The 19,110-nt window shown below is 45.8% G+C and overlaps 1 protein-coding gene across 2 annotated transcripts in view; it reads left to right on the top strand.

Moving 5' to 3' along the window:
* Positions 1-8,578, top strand: part of LOC410684 (orthodenticle 1) — a 36,661-nt gene extending 28,083 nt beyond the window's left edge. Inside the window, exons 3-4 of one of the 2 annotated variants that reach the window (XM_026446161.1) lie at positions 3,659-3,813; positions 7,013-8,578. In XM_026446161.1, the coding sequence (XP_026301946.1) occupies positions 3,659-3,813; positions 7,013-7,735 (878 nt within the window). In that variant the 3' untranslated portion in view covers positions 7,736-8,578. The remainder of the gene's footprint in view (positions 1-3,658; positions 3,814-7,012) is intronic. The other variant, XM_026446162.1, reaches the window with a different exon arrangement.
* The last annotated feature ends 10,532 nt before the right edge of the window (positions 8,579-19,110 follow it).

Genomic DNA, 19,110 nt, shown 5'->3' with positions numbered 1-19,110 from the left:
TCCACGAGATTCTCCTTCCTCTTCTTCTTCTTCTTCTTCTCCTCTCGATTAACGCGCTTTATCAATTTCGCTCGAGTTCGAGACCCTCCAACTTTTGACGATTGACGACGGGGGACGATCATCCTCGTTAACTTTTCGATTCCTCGACACGTTCCACGCGATAATTCCTCAATCTTTTCTCTCGATAAGCGACTGTCACTTGTCCAAACTCGCCCGTTATTTACATTATTATCCGAAGGCGAGAAGGCGAGGAAGTGTACGTACACGCGTTGTGATGAACGAGCGAGAAGCTTGATCTCGGCTAGAATCACCGTATTTCATATTGCATGCGTAGTTTCGTAAGATACGTATCGCGGATAAGCAAGCGCCGCTCGCTAATAATTCATTTCACGCGTTTCCATTCCATCTTTCGAAAAATACACAACCGCGTTATCGTTGGTGATAAAGAGAGATTGATTAAATTTCAATCCCCGTTTCCCGGATCGATTTAATCGTCTCTTATTGGACGCGAATTATTAGAGATCGCGTCTATTTGTTTTGAAAAAGCGAATCGATGGTGAATCGTTGGAGGAGAGAGGGGAGGAGAGGGCGGAGGGGGGAATTACTGTGAAATTTTGTTATCGGTCCATTGACTTGGTCCGTGATTCCGAAAGCTCGAAACACGAGACAAGGGGAAGGAAGAATCCAATAAACGGAAAACGAATTTGCTATTAGGGTCGCGTCTGATCTCGTTGTGGGCCAATGAGCCAGAGCAACCCTTGTATCAACCCCCAGGCCTCGTCTCGCGCTCACGATAATAAATCGAATCATACTCCAGGACGCAGCGGGTGTTTGCCGTCCCATTAGGGTTGCTTAGCTAGCCGGTTTTCGCCGTATATCCGAATTTATTCTCAACCCTCCTCAAGAAAAATTTTCTCAATTTTCCTATACGTTTGGAAATTCGTTCGAAGAGGCTTTGCCGTTTAAATGGGACGACGCTCGAAGCGGTATTATAACTATCGACCGACGTAACGGCGCGACAACTCGACGCAACGAGAAGAAAAAAATTATATATTTCGCAGTGGAACACGATGGACTTTTTTATTGCGCGAACGAAGCACGAGGATCCAACGAACAAGTAATCTTAATAAATCTTAAGTCGGATCTCGAGACTTATTTTTTACGAATTTGTATACGGTGTTCGCGAATAATTTTCTAATTTCAAAATTCGAATGAAACAAGGGACTTCTTTTTTTCTTGAAAAAGTTGAGTTCCAAGCACGTGAAATAGAAAATGCTCGAGACACGTGATCGAAAGATATATACGAGGAATAAAAAGAAATTTAGAAATGTTTCGAGAAATAAGAAGAAATAGGACGAGGTAAACGGAGGAGCAGAATTTGCGGAAAGTTTTGGCGTGCTATCTCGTTTAAACTCGAGAATCTGGTCTGCCGCGTACGCAGAATTGGAAGCAAACGAAGGGCTTTTCCTCGCGCGCCCACTCAACGCCGCGCGGAGGCAGGCGGAAGGCCATAATCGGAATTCCATTGTCTCGTTGGTGGATAAGGGCCTGGCTTTCGCAGGGGCCGAATGTATAGCCGTCGGCAAAGGCCGTCGTTAACGGTAGCGCTAACGCCCACTCGACAATCAAGCATTCTCTCCGCGCTGGATCCGTTCCTCTCTCTTTCGAAGCCCAGAAGCACTCTCATCCCCTCAAGCCCGACCTCTGCTGCCTCTGCTCGGATATCCATCCGCGCACAACGAGCAAGATACGGATCATAGATTCAATGATCGCGGGCGTGTCGTGGCCATCGTTGCGACGACGGTAGCCGACCGTGGAGTTTTACATTGTGCCCAGGCCGCAATCATTCTCGACGATCTGGCCGCACGTACGGCCAGATAACCGACTCGACCAGTTCGTTAGCCGGCGATCACGCGTATGTATGCATCATCTTTGGCGTCATCGTCATCATCCCTCGCTCCTCGCTTGTTGTTACTCCTTATCGTTCCTTGAGGGAATGGGAGAGAGGAAAAGAGAGAGAGAGAGAGGGAGGGATAGATAGACGCATACGGTATACCACAAGACCACTCCTTCCCTTTCTTTGAAGTTTCGCCTCGTTGTCGCTTTTCATCGACACCGAACGCTTCTGGATTAATTTTTTTCACGTCCAGTCCGATTCTATAGGACAGCGATAAATTTCTGCCAGTAGGAGCTATTTAATTGGAAATATAAATATTATAGTTTGATATTTAAAATCGTGACGATATTACGGATGGAAATTAGTTTGCTCGATCGATTTTTAAATTGGTTATTGTTTCGAGAGGATTTAAAAGTTCGAAAGAGACGGACCGGACGGCACGACGATCGAGGTGCGTTTGTTTCACGCACGTTCTATTAATAATTGCAATCTTATCTCGGTCTCGTGATTTCGCATAGAAGGGTTTAACGGGAAGAGGGATAAATGTACGTACGACGCGTACGATATCTCGCTCGCTTATATCTCTCCTCGTCGTAAACCATTCTCCACTCCGCGGTAGTGGAGCTACCGCTTTTAATTCCTCTCCCTTCTTCTTCTTCTTCTTCTCCTCCTCCTCCACCTCCTTTTTCGTTCGCTCTCCGCCCGTTAAACCTACTCACCGATGCTTTCTCTTTTTGCTACACCATTGTACTCCTACCTCGCAATCATCATCCTACCTACCTACCTCGACCTCCCTCTCCCTTTCCCTCTCCTCTCCCACTCTTAACTTTACACGCTCGATCATATCGATTCGGAAAAAAAGGGAAAAAAACAATGGCAATAATTTTTCGTTCGGTCGTGTTGTAATATTGTTATTATTAATTCACGTATTATAACAACAACAACAATAATATTCGAACTATTAAAAAATACACGACGACGATCCCAGTCGGGCTGGGATGATTTGGACCGGTACCCTCCCCCTCCTTCTCCCCCCGCGCACCATTCCTTCCACGACTTTACGATCCAACTTCCAACCGGGAGACACTGGCGAAGCGCAGTTTTCCAACCTCTTCTTTTTATTGGTTGGAACCGTTGTACGTTGGCGTGTTGGGTACCATCGTTTCCAGAGAGGCAGCTGGGAACGAACCGCGACTTTGGTCCTCTTCGGATGGTCGTGTATTCCGGGGTGTACCCCCTCCTCTCCCCCGTCCCGCCGCCGTCCTGACTTGTCGTCCCCCGTCCTCCACCCTCCGCTCCTCTCTTCTCTCTCCTCTCCACCCTGCGCCCGCCAGCCCGCCCGCCCCGCCGCCCCTGTGACCCCCCCTCATAAGCGGATTACGTGGGTCCCGGAACGAGGCAAGCGAGGCTCGATGGCACGAGGAAGGTAGAGGAGGGTGGGTCGTAGCGGGGAACTGTTCAAAATTACGCTATCGCGACCTCGCAACGCTTACACCCCTCTGCGCCACCCCCTTTTCTGTCCTCCGGTCTGCGGTACCACACCGATGCCTTATACCCTTTTGTCGTTGAAAGCCTCTCGAAAATCATCTTCGACCTATCTGTTTTCGGATCGAGAGAGAGAGAGAAGAAAGGAAAGGGAGAGAAAAGTTGTTTTGGCCGAATGGTCGAAAATCACGAGACGCGTGTATATAAAATTCGATCGCGATTAGAAGAATTTCCCTTCTAACTGTTTCTAATTCGTCTCGATTTTTCGTGTTTCAGGGATGAACCAGCGGAAACAGCGCAGGGAGAGAACAACGTTTACCAGAGCTCAATTAGACGTGTTAGAAGGCTTGTTCACGAAAACGAGGTATCCAGATATTTTCATGCGAGAGGAAGTTGCATTGAAAATTAATCTGCCGGAGTCACGAGTTCAGGTGAATTTATAATATTTTCCTCGCTTCTCTTCCTTCTTTTCTTTTTACCTCTTTATTCAATCATTCCTCTTCCTTCCTTCTTTCGAATCCCCGTTATTGTTACGTCTGCCTACATGAAGGGAGGAAAAAAATCGATCGCGCGGGAGCCGAAAAGAGGAGAATTCGTCGGCTTTATTCGTCGCGTACGGATTACCCTATCCAACAAGTCACGGGAAAAACGACAGTGACAATCTCGGTCGAGCGATAGTAACGGATAGTATAGGAGAGGGACAGGGAGAGGGGAATGGGAGTGTTTCGTGCTTCGGCAAGCATGGACGAGATTTAAGGTATTTACACAACGCGGTGTCGCGCCCTACGTCCCTCCGCTTTCCGCCATTGTCCCACCCGTGGCTGTACATTGATAGACGAGCTCGTTGACGCTTTTATTGCGGTCCTCGTAACATCTTTATTTCGGGATGCTCCTCGAATGTATCAAAGGCGATCGCGAATCGCCATCCCATCGCCCCCCTCTTCGGGATTCGCGAAACGGTTGAACGGTTTATCGCCACGTAATTTTTGAAAAAAACGTTGGAATTTATGCATTCGTAAGTGGAAAGCATCTTGAACAAGGTCGAAAGTCATCGAGCTCGATTAAAGTGATTTCTCATTGGGAAGGGACGATTTAGAGTCCGGAAATTCCACGGAGTTTCCACGCCAATTTAAGCCTTCGAGCCTTGAATGAAGGCGCAACTGCTAAAGGGTGTGATACACACACATATATATATATATACGTCACACGAATATATATATATCGTGCACGTGAATAATATCGAAGGGGAGAGGTGGATAAGGGAGGAGGGAGGGGATCTAAAAGTTTTCGAGGGAGAAGGAGAGAGAGAGCTGTATATTCCGTTCTGTACAGAGTTATCTATACCCTATAGGAAGGGGGGGGTAGAGGTGTGTTAGGTGGAACACAGAAGCACGATGTATGGAGCACAACATATAGTTGATTTGTTCCTGGATTATAGCCCTTCGTTCTATCTCGCTCGCGAGTTTCTATACGCCTGTCCTCTCTGCGAGAGAACGACACAGCTGCGCGCGATGTTTGCCACGTTTGAATGCGCCAGGTCGTCGTTCGTCCATCATTTACGATCGAGGAGCGCGTCAAAACGTTATTTTCTCGGTGAAAAAGAGACGTGCCTACTACTGCTAGCCGGCTACTAGTAGCATAGCTATTACCGAACGACAGGGATGGGAGGGCGATAAACTTCTCCTCGCGAACAGGTTTACCTTACGAATTTATTTCTCCGTATTAAATTCCGCTTCCACGATAATCTTCGATATCGCGAAAAAAAATATCCGTAACCGTTCCGATCTCCACTCCCGATCTCGACAAGTTAAAAATTATCGTGGACACGAACGATGCAGATTCATCGATTCTCCTGTGAGATTCCGACAGACGAATTACGCGTATCATCTTCCAATAATATCTTTTCAGTTCTTTCGCTATACGATATAAACCCCCGCGTGTGCGCGCGTGTGTATATATATTAATAGCGCAAATAAGAAAATATATTTGTCATAAAGGAAAATGTCAACGCAGCTGCTCCAGCCCAGTGGCAAATGGGTTGGTTTTCCATGTTGGATGCTAACCAGATGGTGATGCAATTTACACCTAGCCATCGATACACAGAGTAGTGGAGAGAAACTGACTGTGGTTCACCCCGAGGGCTTCCATCGGGGATGGCACCAGGACCCGTTCAGTTGGTTTTTGGGGTAGCTGCGAGAGTTGTGTGTTGTTCCTGGGGGGAGGAGGAGGGAGGGGGAGGAGGGAGGAAGGGGAGAGGGGCGTCGTTGTGCAAACACGGAGCGGTAATGGCCGTTTTCTCTCTCTCTCTCTCTTCGTCCGCAGATCTACCTTCCTCTTCCTTCCTCTCGTCACGATCATTCCTCTTGCGGTTGATGTCGCGCAATATCCACGCGGCTCGGATCTTCGCACCCCTTCGAGAATCCGTTGATCGACCGATACAAAGGGGAGGAACGGTTTCTCTCTTCTTATCTCGTCTCGTCTTATAATGATCGATGATCGGAATTTCGTTCGGAATTTTCGAATTTTTCGCGCTTCGTTCACGTTCAATTTCTCGTTCAACCCCATATATATATGTGTGTGTGTGTATTCTCGACGAGATCGGGACGCGACCATACTTTTCCCTTCCGTTCTCGACTCGACCCAACTCAACGCGACTGGATTCATGGCGACTGGAAATCCCGGTACACGGTTGGACGATTCGCGTTCCTCGTAACAACTGTTACAATACTGGCCGATAATAACAACAATAAAGGCGGATCTTGCTTTTAAAGGCACGGGCATAGATTCATAGGATCGCACCCCTGGCCACATTGTGTGCCCGGATTACAGAGGGTGCGTGAGGGGGAGTGAAAGAGGGGGAAAGTCTGCGCGGAGAGCGAACTCTGCGGCCTACTACGGGGGATACTTTTTTCTTTCTTTCTTTCTTTTTTTTTTTGTCCATGCTCGGCAGTATCCTTGTCTCTTGGCAGAAAGGAGGAGGAAAAAGAAGGCATCTCCTTCTTTCTTCTCTAAGGGCACACTCGTCCAATTTCGTTTAAAGCGTTTTTTGTATCACTAGCCTCCCGCGCGTTATTATATTATACTTTTATTACCACGCGTTTTTCCATAAATTATTCGATATCTGTTGACAAAGTGATAGAAATCGTTGTGCGTGTATACATATATATATATACATATATGATAGATTTTAATTCGCGTTCTGGCAAAGCGAATATCCCGGGGGGATAGTACACACGTACACGCAAAAGCGCGAGCGTGTAAACTTTCATACACACCCGTGTATAAAAGCGTATAAAAGCCCCTGAACTCTTCTCTACCTCCTCCCCCTCTCCCCTTCGTTGTTATTGTTACGATTTAATGAAATGTTACGGCCGCCCGCCCGCGATTACTTTCCCATTGCACCGATTAACTCTCCCCACGGTTGCCAACGGTTCTTCCTCCATCCCTCGTGGCGGGACACCTTTTCTTCTCGGCCTCCATCCCTCGCGAAAGAGAATCTACCACCCTATACTACCCTCGCCTCCACCGTAGTCGCCGATCTATCACCACTCTCGAGAAGAAGAAAATTCGAATATTCGATTCGAGACGATTAATCCATCTTCCTCTTCTGTTCCTGCTTTGTTTCCACAGGTTTGGTTCAAGAATCGACGCGCCAAGTGCAGGCAACAGTTGCAGCAGCAGCAGCAGCAACAGCAGCAGCAGCAGCAGCAACAAGCCTCGCCCTCGAAAGGGTCGCCGAGAGGATCGGGCCAGGCGCAGAGCAACTCGAGCAACGGCAACAAGATGTCGACGAGCTCGACCGCGACCCCGAGCAGACGTTCCTCCCCCGTCTCCCCGCCGCGGGGCAAGGAGGCACCCGGGCCCAACTCGCCGCTCTTGTCCACCACGTCCACGTACCCACGGCTGGGGGTGACGCCGACGGGCGGCAGCGGGGCGAACAGCGCGCTCACCACCCCGTCTCCTCCTTTGACGCCGGGCTCTAGCCAGTTACCGCCGTCTTCTTACCCCCCACCGATGAACCAAATTCATCACGGCGAGTATGGTTTCACTTGGAGTTCAGCGTCGCCGGGCTCGGTGAACCCGAGCCAATGTTACGCCGGGCAGACTTACAATGCCTACCAGAACCCGTACACGAGCGGCGATTATTATCAGACCCAGATCTCTCACATGCATCACAGCCCCCAGGGAAATTACCACCATCCCCAGTACCACCACAACATGGCGCTCACCTCCTCCATGTCCCACTTGACCAGCCACCATTTGAACGCGTCCGGGCCCAACGAGATGACCGCCTCACCGTCCGAGTCGGACGGTTACATACTGCCCGACCAGAAGTACCAGACGATGGTATAGCGGTCCAGCGGAAGATCGACGGCAATCTCGAGCCGCGGCAACCAAGAGACCGCCCTCGGATCGACACCGGCCCCGTACAACTGGCGCCTCAACTCGGCGGCAAATTGCTCCGAGGTCAACGGTAATATCGATTCCGATGATAACAATTGAAATGGAATTGCGGACGATCCCGAACGATATGAGAGAGAAGAATCTGATCCGTGCGAACGGATCTCGCGAGTTTCTTCTCCTTTCTTTTCCCTCGCTTCTCTTTCTTTCTTTTCTTCTTTTTCTCGAAAGAGAATTTTGCGCGAACTTCCGGATATCGTACACGTACACGTATGTATGTGCGTGTGTGTGTGTGTGTGTGTACATCGGAGTATAGAGTGACTTCAGAGAGGATTCGAACGATGATGTTGAAGTGCGTTTGTTGCGTCGTATCGAGTACAATGTTTCTTTCTCTTCTTCTTCTTCGTGTAACGATAATAGAACTGAAGGTGAGATAATAGGAAGGACTGGTTTCAAAGTAATTTCGCGATTCGCGGAGAGTGAAACGTTTTCGCGAGAGAACGGATATAATAATTTTTTCGATTTAATTTCGGGTAATTTGTCGTCGATGAGCGAATTAAGTTTTTCACTGATCAGCTTCGTTTTCTTTTCTCTTTTTTTTTTTGGAAGAATGAGAGGACAAATAATGGGGATAAATAATGAGTATATACTTGTAATGAGGAGTTATGTACAAAAATCGAGCCTCGTCGTAATTTACGATACATTCTTCGTTGTATTTAGATCGTATTTAGGTCGGCCTTGAATTTCTGCCTAAATAATGCAACAGTATATATATATATATATATATACAAATATATATATATATATATATATATATATATATATATATATATATATATATAAAGAGAGAGAGAATCTCTCGTAAATTGTATATCTCTCTTAAAAAAAAGAAATGTTCTCCTCAACGAGAGAAACAAAGAATTATTCCATGAAATGCGAGTTCTCGAGTGGAATGGATCGAGACGACAATTTTGACGATTCGATGATAAACGAAATTATATTTATCATTCGAACGATTTGTCGCTTCCTTATAATAATTCCGAATAATTCATCGATCGAAACGAAACATTCCTTCGATCGTACCTTCGATATTTCCTGTCGATTATATTTCGTTGTTTTTTGATTCCTTAAGGAATAAGGAATAAATCATCATTGGTGATATTTTTCATGGTCGATCAATCTCGAACTCAATCGAATCACACGCGAAGAATTCGTCATTCAATTATAGAGAAAATTACGTCGATAACGTGATCGCTCGTTTTATATAATAATATATATAACGGGGGTAAAATTCGGAGACAATCGAAACGATGCAATCGTGATCGTTTAAAGATCGTCAAACGTTGATCAATGGTGCGAGGAGAGTGGATCGGGGATAATAAATCGCAAATGCGTAATATCGTTTCTTTTCTTTACTCCTTTCTTTACCTTTATTTTTCGCTGCGAATGAGAGACATGAAATTCGTTTCATTGTTCTTTGAATTTTATTTTATTTTCGCGAAACAACAGACACTTTATATATACATATACATATAAAATATTTGCTGTTTCGCGAAAATAAAATAGAATTCGTATACATATATACGAATAACGTAATAAATAATCGGCGAGATGGATGAGAGGAACAGCAAGCATATGAGGAAAGGAATCCGCGAGCGGATTTAATGTTTGCTTTTTTCTTCCTTTTTTCTTTTTTCTTCTTCTTCGTTTTCTCTCGATGCTGAATACGAATACTCACCACTGCCGTTATCATTAATTGTTAAGTATATTATCTTTATGATTCTTATTCTTACGATTCTTAGCATTGTAACGATAATTGATTATCATATCAAGCACGGCCAGTAGCCGGGGAAAATTTGTTGTAAATAGGAAGAGCAGAGTGTGCGCACGCGTGAGAGATGGAAAGAAGCCGAGATGATCGAGAAGCCGACGGAGATCCAGCCAGCTAGGAGATCCCTTTGATCTCGCTTTGGAAAAAAAAAAAATCACTTTGCCCGAAAGATTGCGTGGATGCGTGGACGCCATTCTCCAAGGTTCTCGTCGATTTATTCACTCTCTCTCTCTCTCTCTCTCTCTCTCTCTCTCTTTTTTCTCATCGGAATTCGAGTTTTTTTTCGCGCTACGCTCGACGTAATCCGGGCAAAAATAAAATAAAATAAAGTAAAATAAAATAAAGTAAAATAAAATAAAATAAAATAAAATAAAAAATAAAATAAAAAATAAAATAAAATGAAATGAAATGAAATAAAATGAAATGTAATGAAATGAAATGAAACGAAATGAAACGAAACGAAATGAAATGAAATAAAGTGAACTGGAAAAAAAAATAAAAGAAAAATACGCGTAGCACTTTTGGAGGGGTGGGGGAGGCGATACGAAAAAAAAAAGCAGGTTTCGCTGTTGTAATGGTCTCCGAACAGGAAAAAAGAAAAAAAAAAGGTAAATACATTAAAAACAATTTAAAAAAAAAAAAAAAAAGGCATACTTAATCGTGAGTGTATATTTCGTGTATACAACCCTAATGTATATTATGGATTAGATCGTAAACGCAATTAAAGAAATGAAAAAGAAAAAAAAAAAAGTATCGATAACAATTAATGATAGAAAAAATGAAAATGTAAACCGTAATAATTACATATTGTGCGCACATAAACACGTTAAGCAACTTTGTAATAAATATGACTCAAGATGTACAGAACTATCTAAACTTGTAAGATACATGATGATTGCTTTATCATGAAAATCTTCCTACGTCGAAATAAACCATCGCATTATTAATAAAAATAAATTTGTTCGATTTATTTAACCATCAGCATGCACACACATATATATATATATATATTTATATACACGCATGGAAATACAAAACAAAGAGCTAAGAATCTTTCCAATCTTGATCAGAATATCGACATTTGCTCGTTCATCATCTGTTCCATCCTCTGCGTTTTCTTTATTTCTTACTCGACACGACGAGATCAAACGTATCCTTTCCGTACAAAAGGATGAATTTTCTCGAAGAAAAGAAATCAAGAATTATTCATTTGCGAAAGAATACAAATCGTAGAAGGAATAGCATCGATATTCGAAATCATCAGTAAATCTAAATTTGTGTCAACGCGGAAATAACGCTTTAAAACGCGAATTTCCGTAAAACTTTGGTCGCACACATTTCACAGAGACAAGGAGCGAGCCACCACGAGGCAATGATACCACCGTTCCATCGGTGCTTTCAGATCGCGATTCTGCCTCCTATTAATCACATTGATGTTGCCAAGTTCTCCGCGCCTCGGGGTTGTAATTTTGCTAATGCACTTAAAATTAATTAACATTAAAACGGGACCGGTGGTCCCGTTATTCGAGCGGGCTCCCGAGTATATCGATCGCGAGCCATTAAAAGCCATATTAATTACAGACTCGTGGCCACCGTAATCGCGGGCGCAATTTGCGTACGTACACACACGTTTCGCGTCGCAACGTTCTTTCCCCGATGTTATCCTGTTTTCCACGAAATTAAAAAACATTTGCCCGGCCAACAAACGTAAAGTAACCAATTTACGACTCTTTACCACCGGCAAATAACAACGTTTCGCGCCCTCTCCCCAGAGATTATATCGGCAACCGAAAGCCAATATTCGTCGCCGTTCACCTTTTAACTCGCGCTTCTATCGCGTGCCCCACCCTTCCAATAAAACATTCCTCTTCTCTTTCTTCCCAATCTTCTCCCCCTCGCAGCTATTTCACCCTTCCTAAATAGTTGAATCTTTATTCTTGTATCGTTTTGTTTCAACACGATCGAATACCACATTTTTTTCAATAAAACAAATTCTCCTCCTCCGCAAAATCGCTTGAAATGTACGGAGCTTCCATTCCATTCTTTCTCTCCCCCCTCGCGTATCTTCCAAACTCCATCTTTCTATTATTAAAAGGAGTAATTAGTTCGTTTTGTTATCCCGAAACGTCCCGTATTCCCTTTGATACGATCAGGTTTGAACTCGTGAACGCGGACAGAATATACGCTTGCGTGAGAGAGAGAGAGAGTGGGTGAGTGATGGAAGAGAGATAGGGGAGGAGGATGATCGAGAGATTCGCGCGTGGATAGAGTCCTGTTACGGTCCATTAAAGGATCGCAGGTGTACGCATACGTTTGTAGGTACGCATGGCATAGCGTGCGTTGGTCGTTAATAGAGTAGTGAAGGGTGGCGGCGTATATCTCTAAGTGGCCTAAACTCGGGGGAACAAAGAACCCCAAAGCAGCCGAAGGCATCGGGCAGGAGGCCTATGCCTGGCTAATTGGACGGAGCGGGTACCTGCCTACCTTTTGACGTCGTAATAACTCATCAAACGTACGGGCTATAACAAATCGTTATAGCCGTTATAGCCTAAGTACTGAGCCGAGTTTCTTTGATGACCCTTTCGCAACTTTCACTTCAAAAGAGGATACCCCCCCCCCTCCCTTGAATTATTTGCACAGCCGATTTTTAATCTTTTATTGCGATTCGAGCTAACTGTTCCAAAACCTTTTCCAAAAAAAAGCTCTCCTTAATTTATCTGATTTATCTTGTCCAAATATATTTTATATCTTTTTTTTTTTTTGTAAAAGAAATACCTTCGAAGGAAGGAATACAGGATCGGTTCACGTACGTCAATTAACACGAAATAATTTTTTCCAGGTCTAATCCTTCGTTCGATCTACGAACTTCAACTTTTTATCCAGAGAATAGTTTCGTATCGATTACGTAATTAGATGTAGTTGATGTATGCGTCACACTGAAGAAGGGGAGAATTAAAAGAAATTCCATCAATGGGAAGAAAGGAAAGGTAAAAAAATAATAATTTGAACGCGAACGTAGACAAAAAAGATATATTTATGGGATACATTGTCGTTGAATGGAGGGATTTTTTCCCGGGAGAAAGAGAGAGAGAGAGAGAGTTTACCCCCGGTGACGATTTCAGACGGGTTTGCGGGTGTCGACCGTTCACTTTCAGAAGCGTGGTAGAAGACAATGGCCTTGAACTTGGCCGAGTACTGCGGCGAAGAGTTAAAATCGGCTTGCGTTTAGCCGGATCCCATTATAACAACTCGGAGCCGGCCGTAAGCTTCATGGCTTGGTTCCGCTTACTGTGTCACCGGGCTAAGCCCCGACTTACCTACCTATCCTTGCAAACCGCTCTCTTACCCCTTTTCCTACAGCCTCCCTGTCTATGCCAATTTAACACTCGCATTATATCCTTATTGCCACACCTACCCGCACAAAACTTCGCCTCCAAGATCGGCCCGTTACTACCCCTACCCCTCCGTTTCAAATCCATCGGTTTCGTTCGTACGAAAATTCCACGCGTGTGGAAATTTCGCCAGCAATCGTTGTTCCATCAATCGATCGTTGAAACGGATCGATTACCGGTTATTTAATTTACAGATTTGTCCCCGATTTCTTTCGATTCTTACGATCGCTTTCGTTCGAAATGATCGAAAATCGAACGTCGCCTTTCGATCAACCCGTCGATTGGAAACGAAAGAAAAAGGAAGGAAAGAGAGGAAGAGAATAAAAAGAGTCGATCCGAGAACAGATTATCAGGTAGGTATCACGCTATATATACGACACCGTTTGACCTGTATTTCATTTGTTTTTTTTTTCTCCTCTCTTTCCATCGGTCCATGTCGAAGGATCACACGCGAAAATGTGTATCACGAGCTGCACCGTGTTTACGCGCATTATATTTTTCACCTGCGCCCAGCCGCCGACGAAGGTTGACATACAGGCGGCGGAGGGGTGGGGGAGGGCGTAAATCATACATTATGTACGGCGAGTATTTGGCGAAAAACTTGCGCGTTAAATGTTGCCGGCCAACTCCATTTACTACAGCTTGTTTCGCCGTATTTCATCCGGCCCGGTGGACAACATCGACGCGGCCCGGTGACGGGAATCCCGTATAAATATAAACGAACCGATGACAATCGGTTTAATAATTTCGCGCGGAATTTATTCATCAATCCGACGACGTCTCGTCGGGACAAATCCTCGTCCCATTGCCTCGAAATTCTCGCTCGAGCGCGTCGAATATCGTTATTCGAAAAAAAGAAAGAAAAAGCAAAATCGATAATTACGAAACCTTCTTCGATCTTATATCTTTCATGTTCGAGAGAGAATCGATTCGATTGGAGAAATGTAAGGGAAGGAAATTTTCGCGCAATCTAGCAGGATCTGGAAGGTTCTGGAGAAGGAAGGGGAGCGAAGAATTCTTTCTCGATTGGCAATATTCTAACGAGAGAAGGAAGATTGGGGGGTGGGGTGGTCGAGGAAGAATAGGCAGGGAGGAGGAGGAGGAGGCGGCGGGATCAAAGAGGCAAACTCGCGCTACCGTAACTAGATTTCCCGTTCCCACTTTGAGGATTGCTTAATGCTCTATAAGCGGCCGTTTTAAACTCGATGAAATCGAATCAATCCCGAGCCGAGCCGAGATCGCGCCCGCGCCTCAAATTCAATTGGACGCACGGAGGGGGCTGTTGGTTAGTTGGCGCGCATCGTCCTCGGCCTCCTAGCCCTTCTCGCTTTGATCTTTTTCCATTCGTTCGAGCCGCAACCGAGCCCGTCTCGCCAAATTCTTGCTTGCGTCGTTACTCGCGCCGATCGATGCAACTCCCCCTCTCTCTCTCTTTCTCTCAGATTAGCGTTCAATTCGAGACATCGTATCACTTCTTTTACGTATTTCTTTTCAAACTGTATGGATATTTGTATTATCGAAAAACGAAGAATAAGTGATGGAATAATAACCTGATCGCGGCTCGTACCTCGTCCACGAAGTTGGGAGGAAAAAAAGTTTTCAAGAGGTTCTCTCCCTTCCGCTACGATTCCTTCGAATGGATCGAAGCATCGAATCTCGATCCGATCTGTTTCGAGGAAGAAGGAAAAAGTCGGATCGGCCGATCGCGCACGAAGTCGAGCGGCAAGGTTTTCCTTCTTCTTTTTTTAAACGGAGGCCACGGCTCGCTTCGACCCAATTACACTTGCCGGTCAGGCAGCGGGGATCAGAAGCTCCGGCAGGAAGTCAAGGGGCGCGAATGCATTGTTAAGCTCCCTCTGTCCAAACATTCGCCTCGCTCCCAAGTAACAGCCAACACACACGATATTTCCATCCGTCTCTCCCTTTTCTTTTCTTCCCTCCTTCCCCGTTTCCAGCCTCGATCGTTGCCTCCTCCCCGTTTCAGGAGCTTGTGCTGGAAGTATCCGCAGGTAATCCTAAAAAATGGACCGTCGGTTTCCGCCGCTATGGGGTCGAACGCCACGCACGGATTCCATCCACGCACAACACACCCGCATTTGCGGAAACGGCCGGACACACGCGCGAGATTTACTCGAATTTCCTCCGATTTTCACCGAGAAGGTCATCCATTCGAGGGATTCGATCCCGTTTCGAATAGATACGCGTTATAATGATGGAGGGATTGCGAGACTCGGAGATCAGAAGTTCATCGAATCTAAAGAAAGAGAGCTACTTTTCGTCTTTCTACGATAGACGCACAATTACAACGTGATTTTTGAATCGTGGAGAGAATTCATATTTCCGTCCCGTGTATTCGAAATTTTCTGGACGGCCAACAAAGTCGGGAGAGAACGTTGCATTGTTTTTTCCCAGCGATCAAAATTTTCTCGTTTCAAAGAGAAGCAGCGTAAAAAAGAAGGATGATGGTATACAACGTTGGAGCGTAGAGGCAAGCTGGAGGGAGGAAGGAAGAAAGAAAGGGAAAAAAGAAAAAGAAGAAGAAGAAGAAGAAGAAAAGAAAAGGAAGAGGGAGAAAGGAAAGGAGGCAGAAAAGAGGGAAAGATCAAAGATGGAGGAGGAGGGAGAAAAGAGGATGGAGTGAGATAGAAGAGAACTCCTCTCGGCAAAGGATCTTTCGTGCACGAGAGAAGAGAGAGCCGGGAGAGGGTCCTATAAATAATTAGCGAGGAGTCGCTCTCCGCTCGGCGGGCGTAAGCCGCTTACAACCCCCGTTCGCCCTGCTCCTCGCCGCCTGGCCTCGGCTCTCCCCTTGCCCTTGCACCATCCACCTTCCCTCGGGTTCTTCACCACCCGATTGCTGCCCCTCGCGACCACCACCACCGCCACCACCACCCTCTTCCTCTTTCTCCGCCTCCTCCTCCTCCTCTTCCACCCACCCACTCCTTCTGCTCGCTACCTCCTCTCTCTCTCTCTCTCACACACACACTCTGGATTCTCTGCCTCTCCACAACCGATGAGAATTCCGGGAGGCAGCTTTCGTTCGCCCTTCAACGTTCGCAACCCTCCTCGTCAAGGGTCCCCGTTTTGGAGAGATACGAAGCTGCGCGAGCCCAACTCAAAGACGTTTGCTCCTGTTAAACTAGATCCTACATCCGCCTTCGTGTTTGAAACCACCGTGGAGAGATGCAGAAGGTTTGGAGAATGTGATACAGATTTCGATCGAATCGTTGCGATCGATGCTATAATGAGCCCCGTGTTGCTCCGTCGCTGCACCGGGATTGTTTCTGAGTGAATGCACGATTAGACGAGAGAGAGAGAGAGAAAGAGTCGAATACTGATCGCGCTTAAAGGATTTCCCATTCGTCTGTACGCGATCAGACACCGCTCGTTTAACAGTTTAACAGTTTCTTCCGTTCTCATTTTGAAGGGAAAAAAAGAAGATAGAGGATGCGCGAAACTAAAGGGGGAAAGTTTAACCTTTTTCACCGCCGATCGAGCCGTCATCGTTCGAAAAGTTGGCTTCGAAAGTTGGCTCGGAATTCCGTTTAATTAATTACCCTCGTCGACCGATAGTAACCGCGATCACGTCAAACCTTTTAGCGCCGAGTTAAAAGTTCTCTCTCTGTGTAGCGCAAACGAGCTTAATGCTCCATGACCCCCTCGATACCTCCAGAAACTGGAGAAGAAATTTGTTTCTCCCTTGTTGTCTAAAATACAATTTTTCTCTATTTCGTTTTTTCTTTTCTCTCGAAGATGGTACACGCGAATTTTGAAAGAAAGACGAGCTCTTTGAGGAAGAGAATTTTTTTTTCGAAATTCGCACATAAGCAGTCGTGGAACAGGGAGGGGAATAGTGCGCGCAGGAGGGCGAGGGAGAGGGGAAGGTTTGGTCGGTGGTACAACGGATCGGCTTAACATCCGAGGCGCCGATGTTGACTAACTGGGCTAACAACGTCGCGGCGTTTGCCACCGGAACGTTTGCCAGTCGGCACGTGGCATGGCCTCTCTCTCTCTCCGTGGCTGTCTAGTCGATTAGCCGAGCTTACGTTTATTCCCGCCTCGTTTGTTGCTCCTTTCGCCTCGTCACTCGCCTTCCCTTCTATTTGCTTTAAATTAACCTCCCTTCCGTTTGTCTTTTCCTTTCGATCGCTTACCCTCCTCCCAATTCTTGCGCAACAAATTTGGACGGATTAACGAGAGAGAGAGATTCGTCGTATATATTTCCCTCCTCTTTTTCTTCCATCCTCAATTCTTCAATCGCTTTTTTCTCCCTCCCTAGACTTCCTTTTCCTTTCTTCTTTTCCATCCCCCCGCGCGATCATTCGATCATTCGAACGAGAGAAGCACGAGAGTTTGCAGCGAGATGACGCGAATAGGGCGTCGCGACGCGTGCATACGAGAGAGCGTGCCCTCGGCTTACGTGCACGCGGAACCTTACGCACAAAGTGAATCTCGGATTACCGGTCTCTGGGGCTCCGCTGGAAACCCTACACCACCGGTTGGTGGTAAAAACAGAGAAGCGCGCGTCTGGGAAGCGCGTGGACGTGGGAGAGAGAGAGGAGGGGCAAGGAGATGGAGGGAGAGGGACGGGAGATCGGCAGGTTTGATGGAAGTCTGGTATCCGCGGTTCGTGTTTCGACCGACGCGCATCATCGTCGTTGCACTGTATTAATGGGGCCGTAATAGGCTATTTGTGATCGCTAATAGTCGAAGCCCCTCCGTCGTCGTGGCCTGCTCCCTCGGGAAATCTGGACGGTACCCCCGGCAAAATGGATCTCTGGCGCTCTTCAATGTTCGATCAGCATCGAAGCGCGATTTTTTTCTCACCCCTCGCGTCCCTCCTTCTTTCCAAGGCTTCTCCTCGCCCATGCTCATCGGCGAGCATCGTTATTTCGTGCTTGTTAACCCCCTTAACCGGTTACCGTTTGCGCTTGCCGATCGAACTTGTTCGATAGAAAATGGATTAGGATTCGTTTCCACGAATTGTTTTTTTTTTCTTTTGTAACGATTCTCGAATTTTGTAAAATCTTTAGAAATTCGAGAAAAGATTCGTAAGTTGAATGAAGTTCGATCGAACGAGCATGAAAAAGTATATCGAATATATCGAGGATGTTGGAGAAAGTTTTTTTCTCCCCCCTCCATTTGCAAGAATTTAAGAACGTCGTTTTATTTCACTTTATTAGGCGTAATTCTATCCAAGGGAGAATTGAAAGAAGAGAGTTGAAAGGAAGAGGAATACCGGTAGTGGCCGGTTATTAAATAGGGGAAATTTAAGTTTTAACCGACTCGTAAAAATTTGACCGTTCAATATTCAAGAATATTCTCGAGAAGCTACAATAAATAATTTTCTACTTTGAAAAAGTTTATACCTATATACATTTTTCTTCCCTCGATCCCTTTACGACCGAAACGGGAAGGGTACGAAAACGAAATTATAACTCTCGTTAAATGTTCCGTTTTATGGGAGGTAATTATGTTACAAAAAGGTTACAAACAGTGAAAATGTCGGGACAGAGCAATAAAACAATAGAGGAGGACGAAAAATTTGCGGAGTGCATAAGGTTTCACTCATAAGATTTCGAAACTCAATTTATTTCAAAACATTTCAAACCTAAACCCGACGATAATTACATTTGTTATTTCGGGGAAAGTCGCGTGATTGAACTTCCTGCTCTCGAGGAGGAAGCAACGAGGGCAGTCTGCGAAAGTCGATCACCGCAGTTTGGCAGCGGAGAATGGGTGGAAGAAAGGCTGAGCGAGTCGGTTTCGCTTTGTTCGTGGAAAATCTTTCGCGTCCGGCGGAATTCCTTGGACAATGGGAACAGGAAAAGAAGCGGAAAAGGAATCGAGAGGCAGGTAGGGAAAGATGGACGGCCGCTGCAATCGTGTCTATGGAAGGACAGGGCCGATCAAAAACTCGTTAGTCCCGGTTTGGCTTCAAGGATAATAAATGTGGGAACGCGGATTGCTCCCCGGGAACACCCACTTCTTCCACTTCTTTATCCCGACCCCTCTTCCTGCCTCCCGGTATTACGCGATTCAAGGTCTTCCCTCGAACCGGAACAAGACGCATTTAAACTCGACTTGGAATTTTTTCCTTTTTT

This window comes from Apis mellifera, linkage group LG1 (genome assembly GCF_003254395.2).
Source record: "Apis mellifera strain DH4 linkage group LG1, Amel_HAv3.1, whole genome shotgun sequence".
Taxonomy (NCBI): Eukaryota; Metazoa; Arthropoda; class Insecta; order Hymenoptera; family Apidae; genus Apis; species Apis mellifera.
Note: the sequence above shows the minus strand (reverse complement) of the source record. Positions and strands in the feature narration are given on the sequence as shown.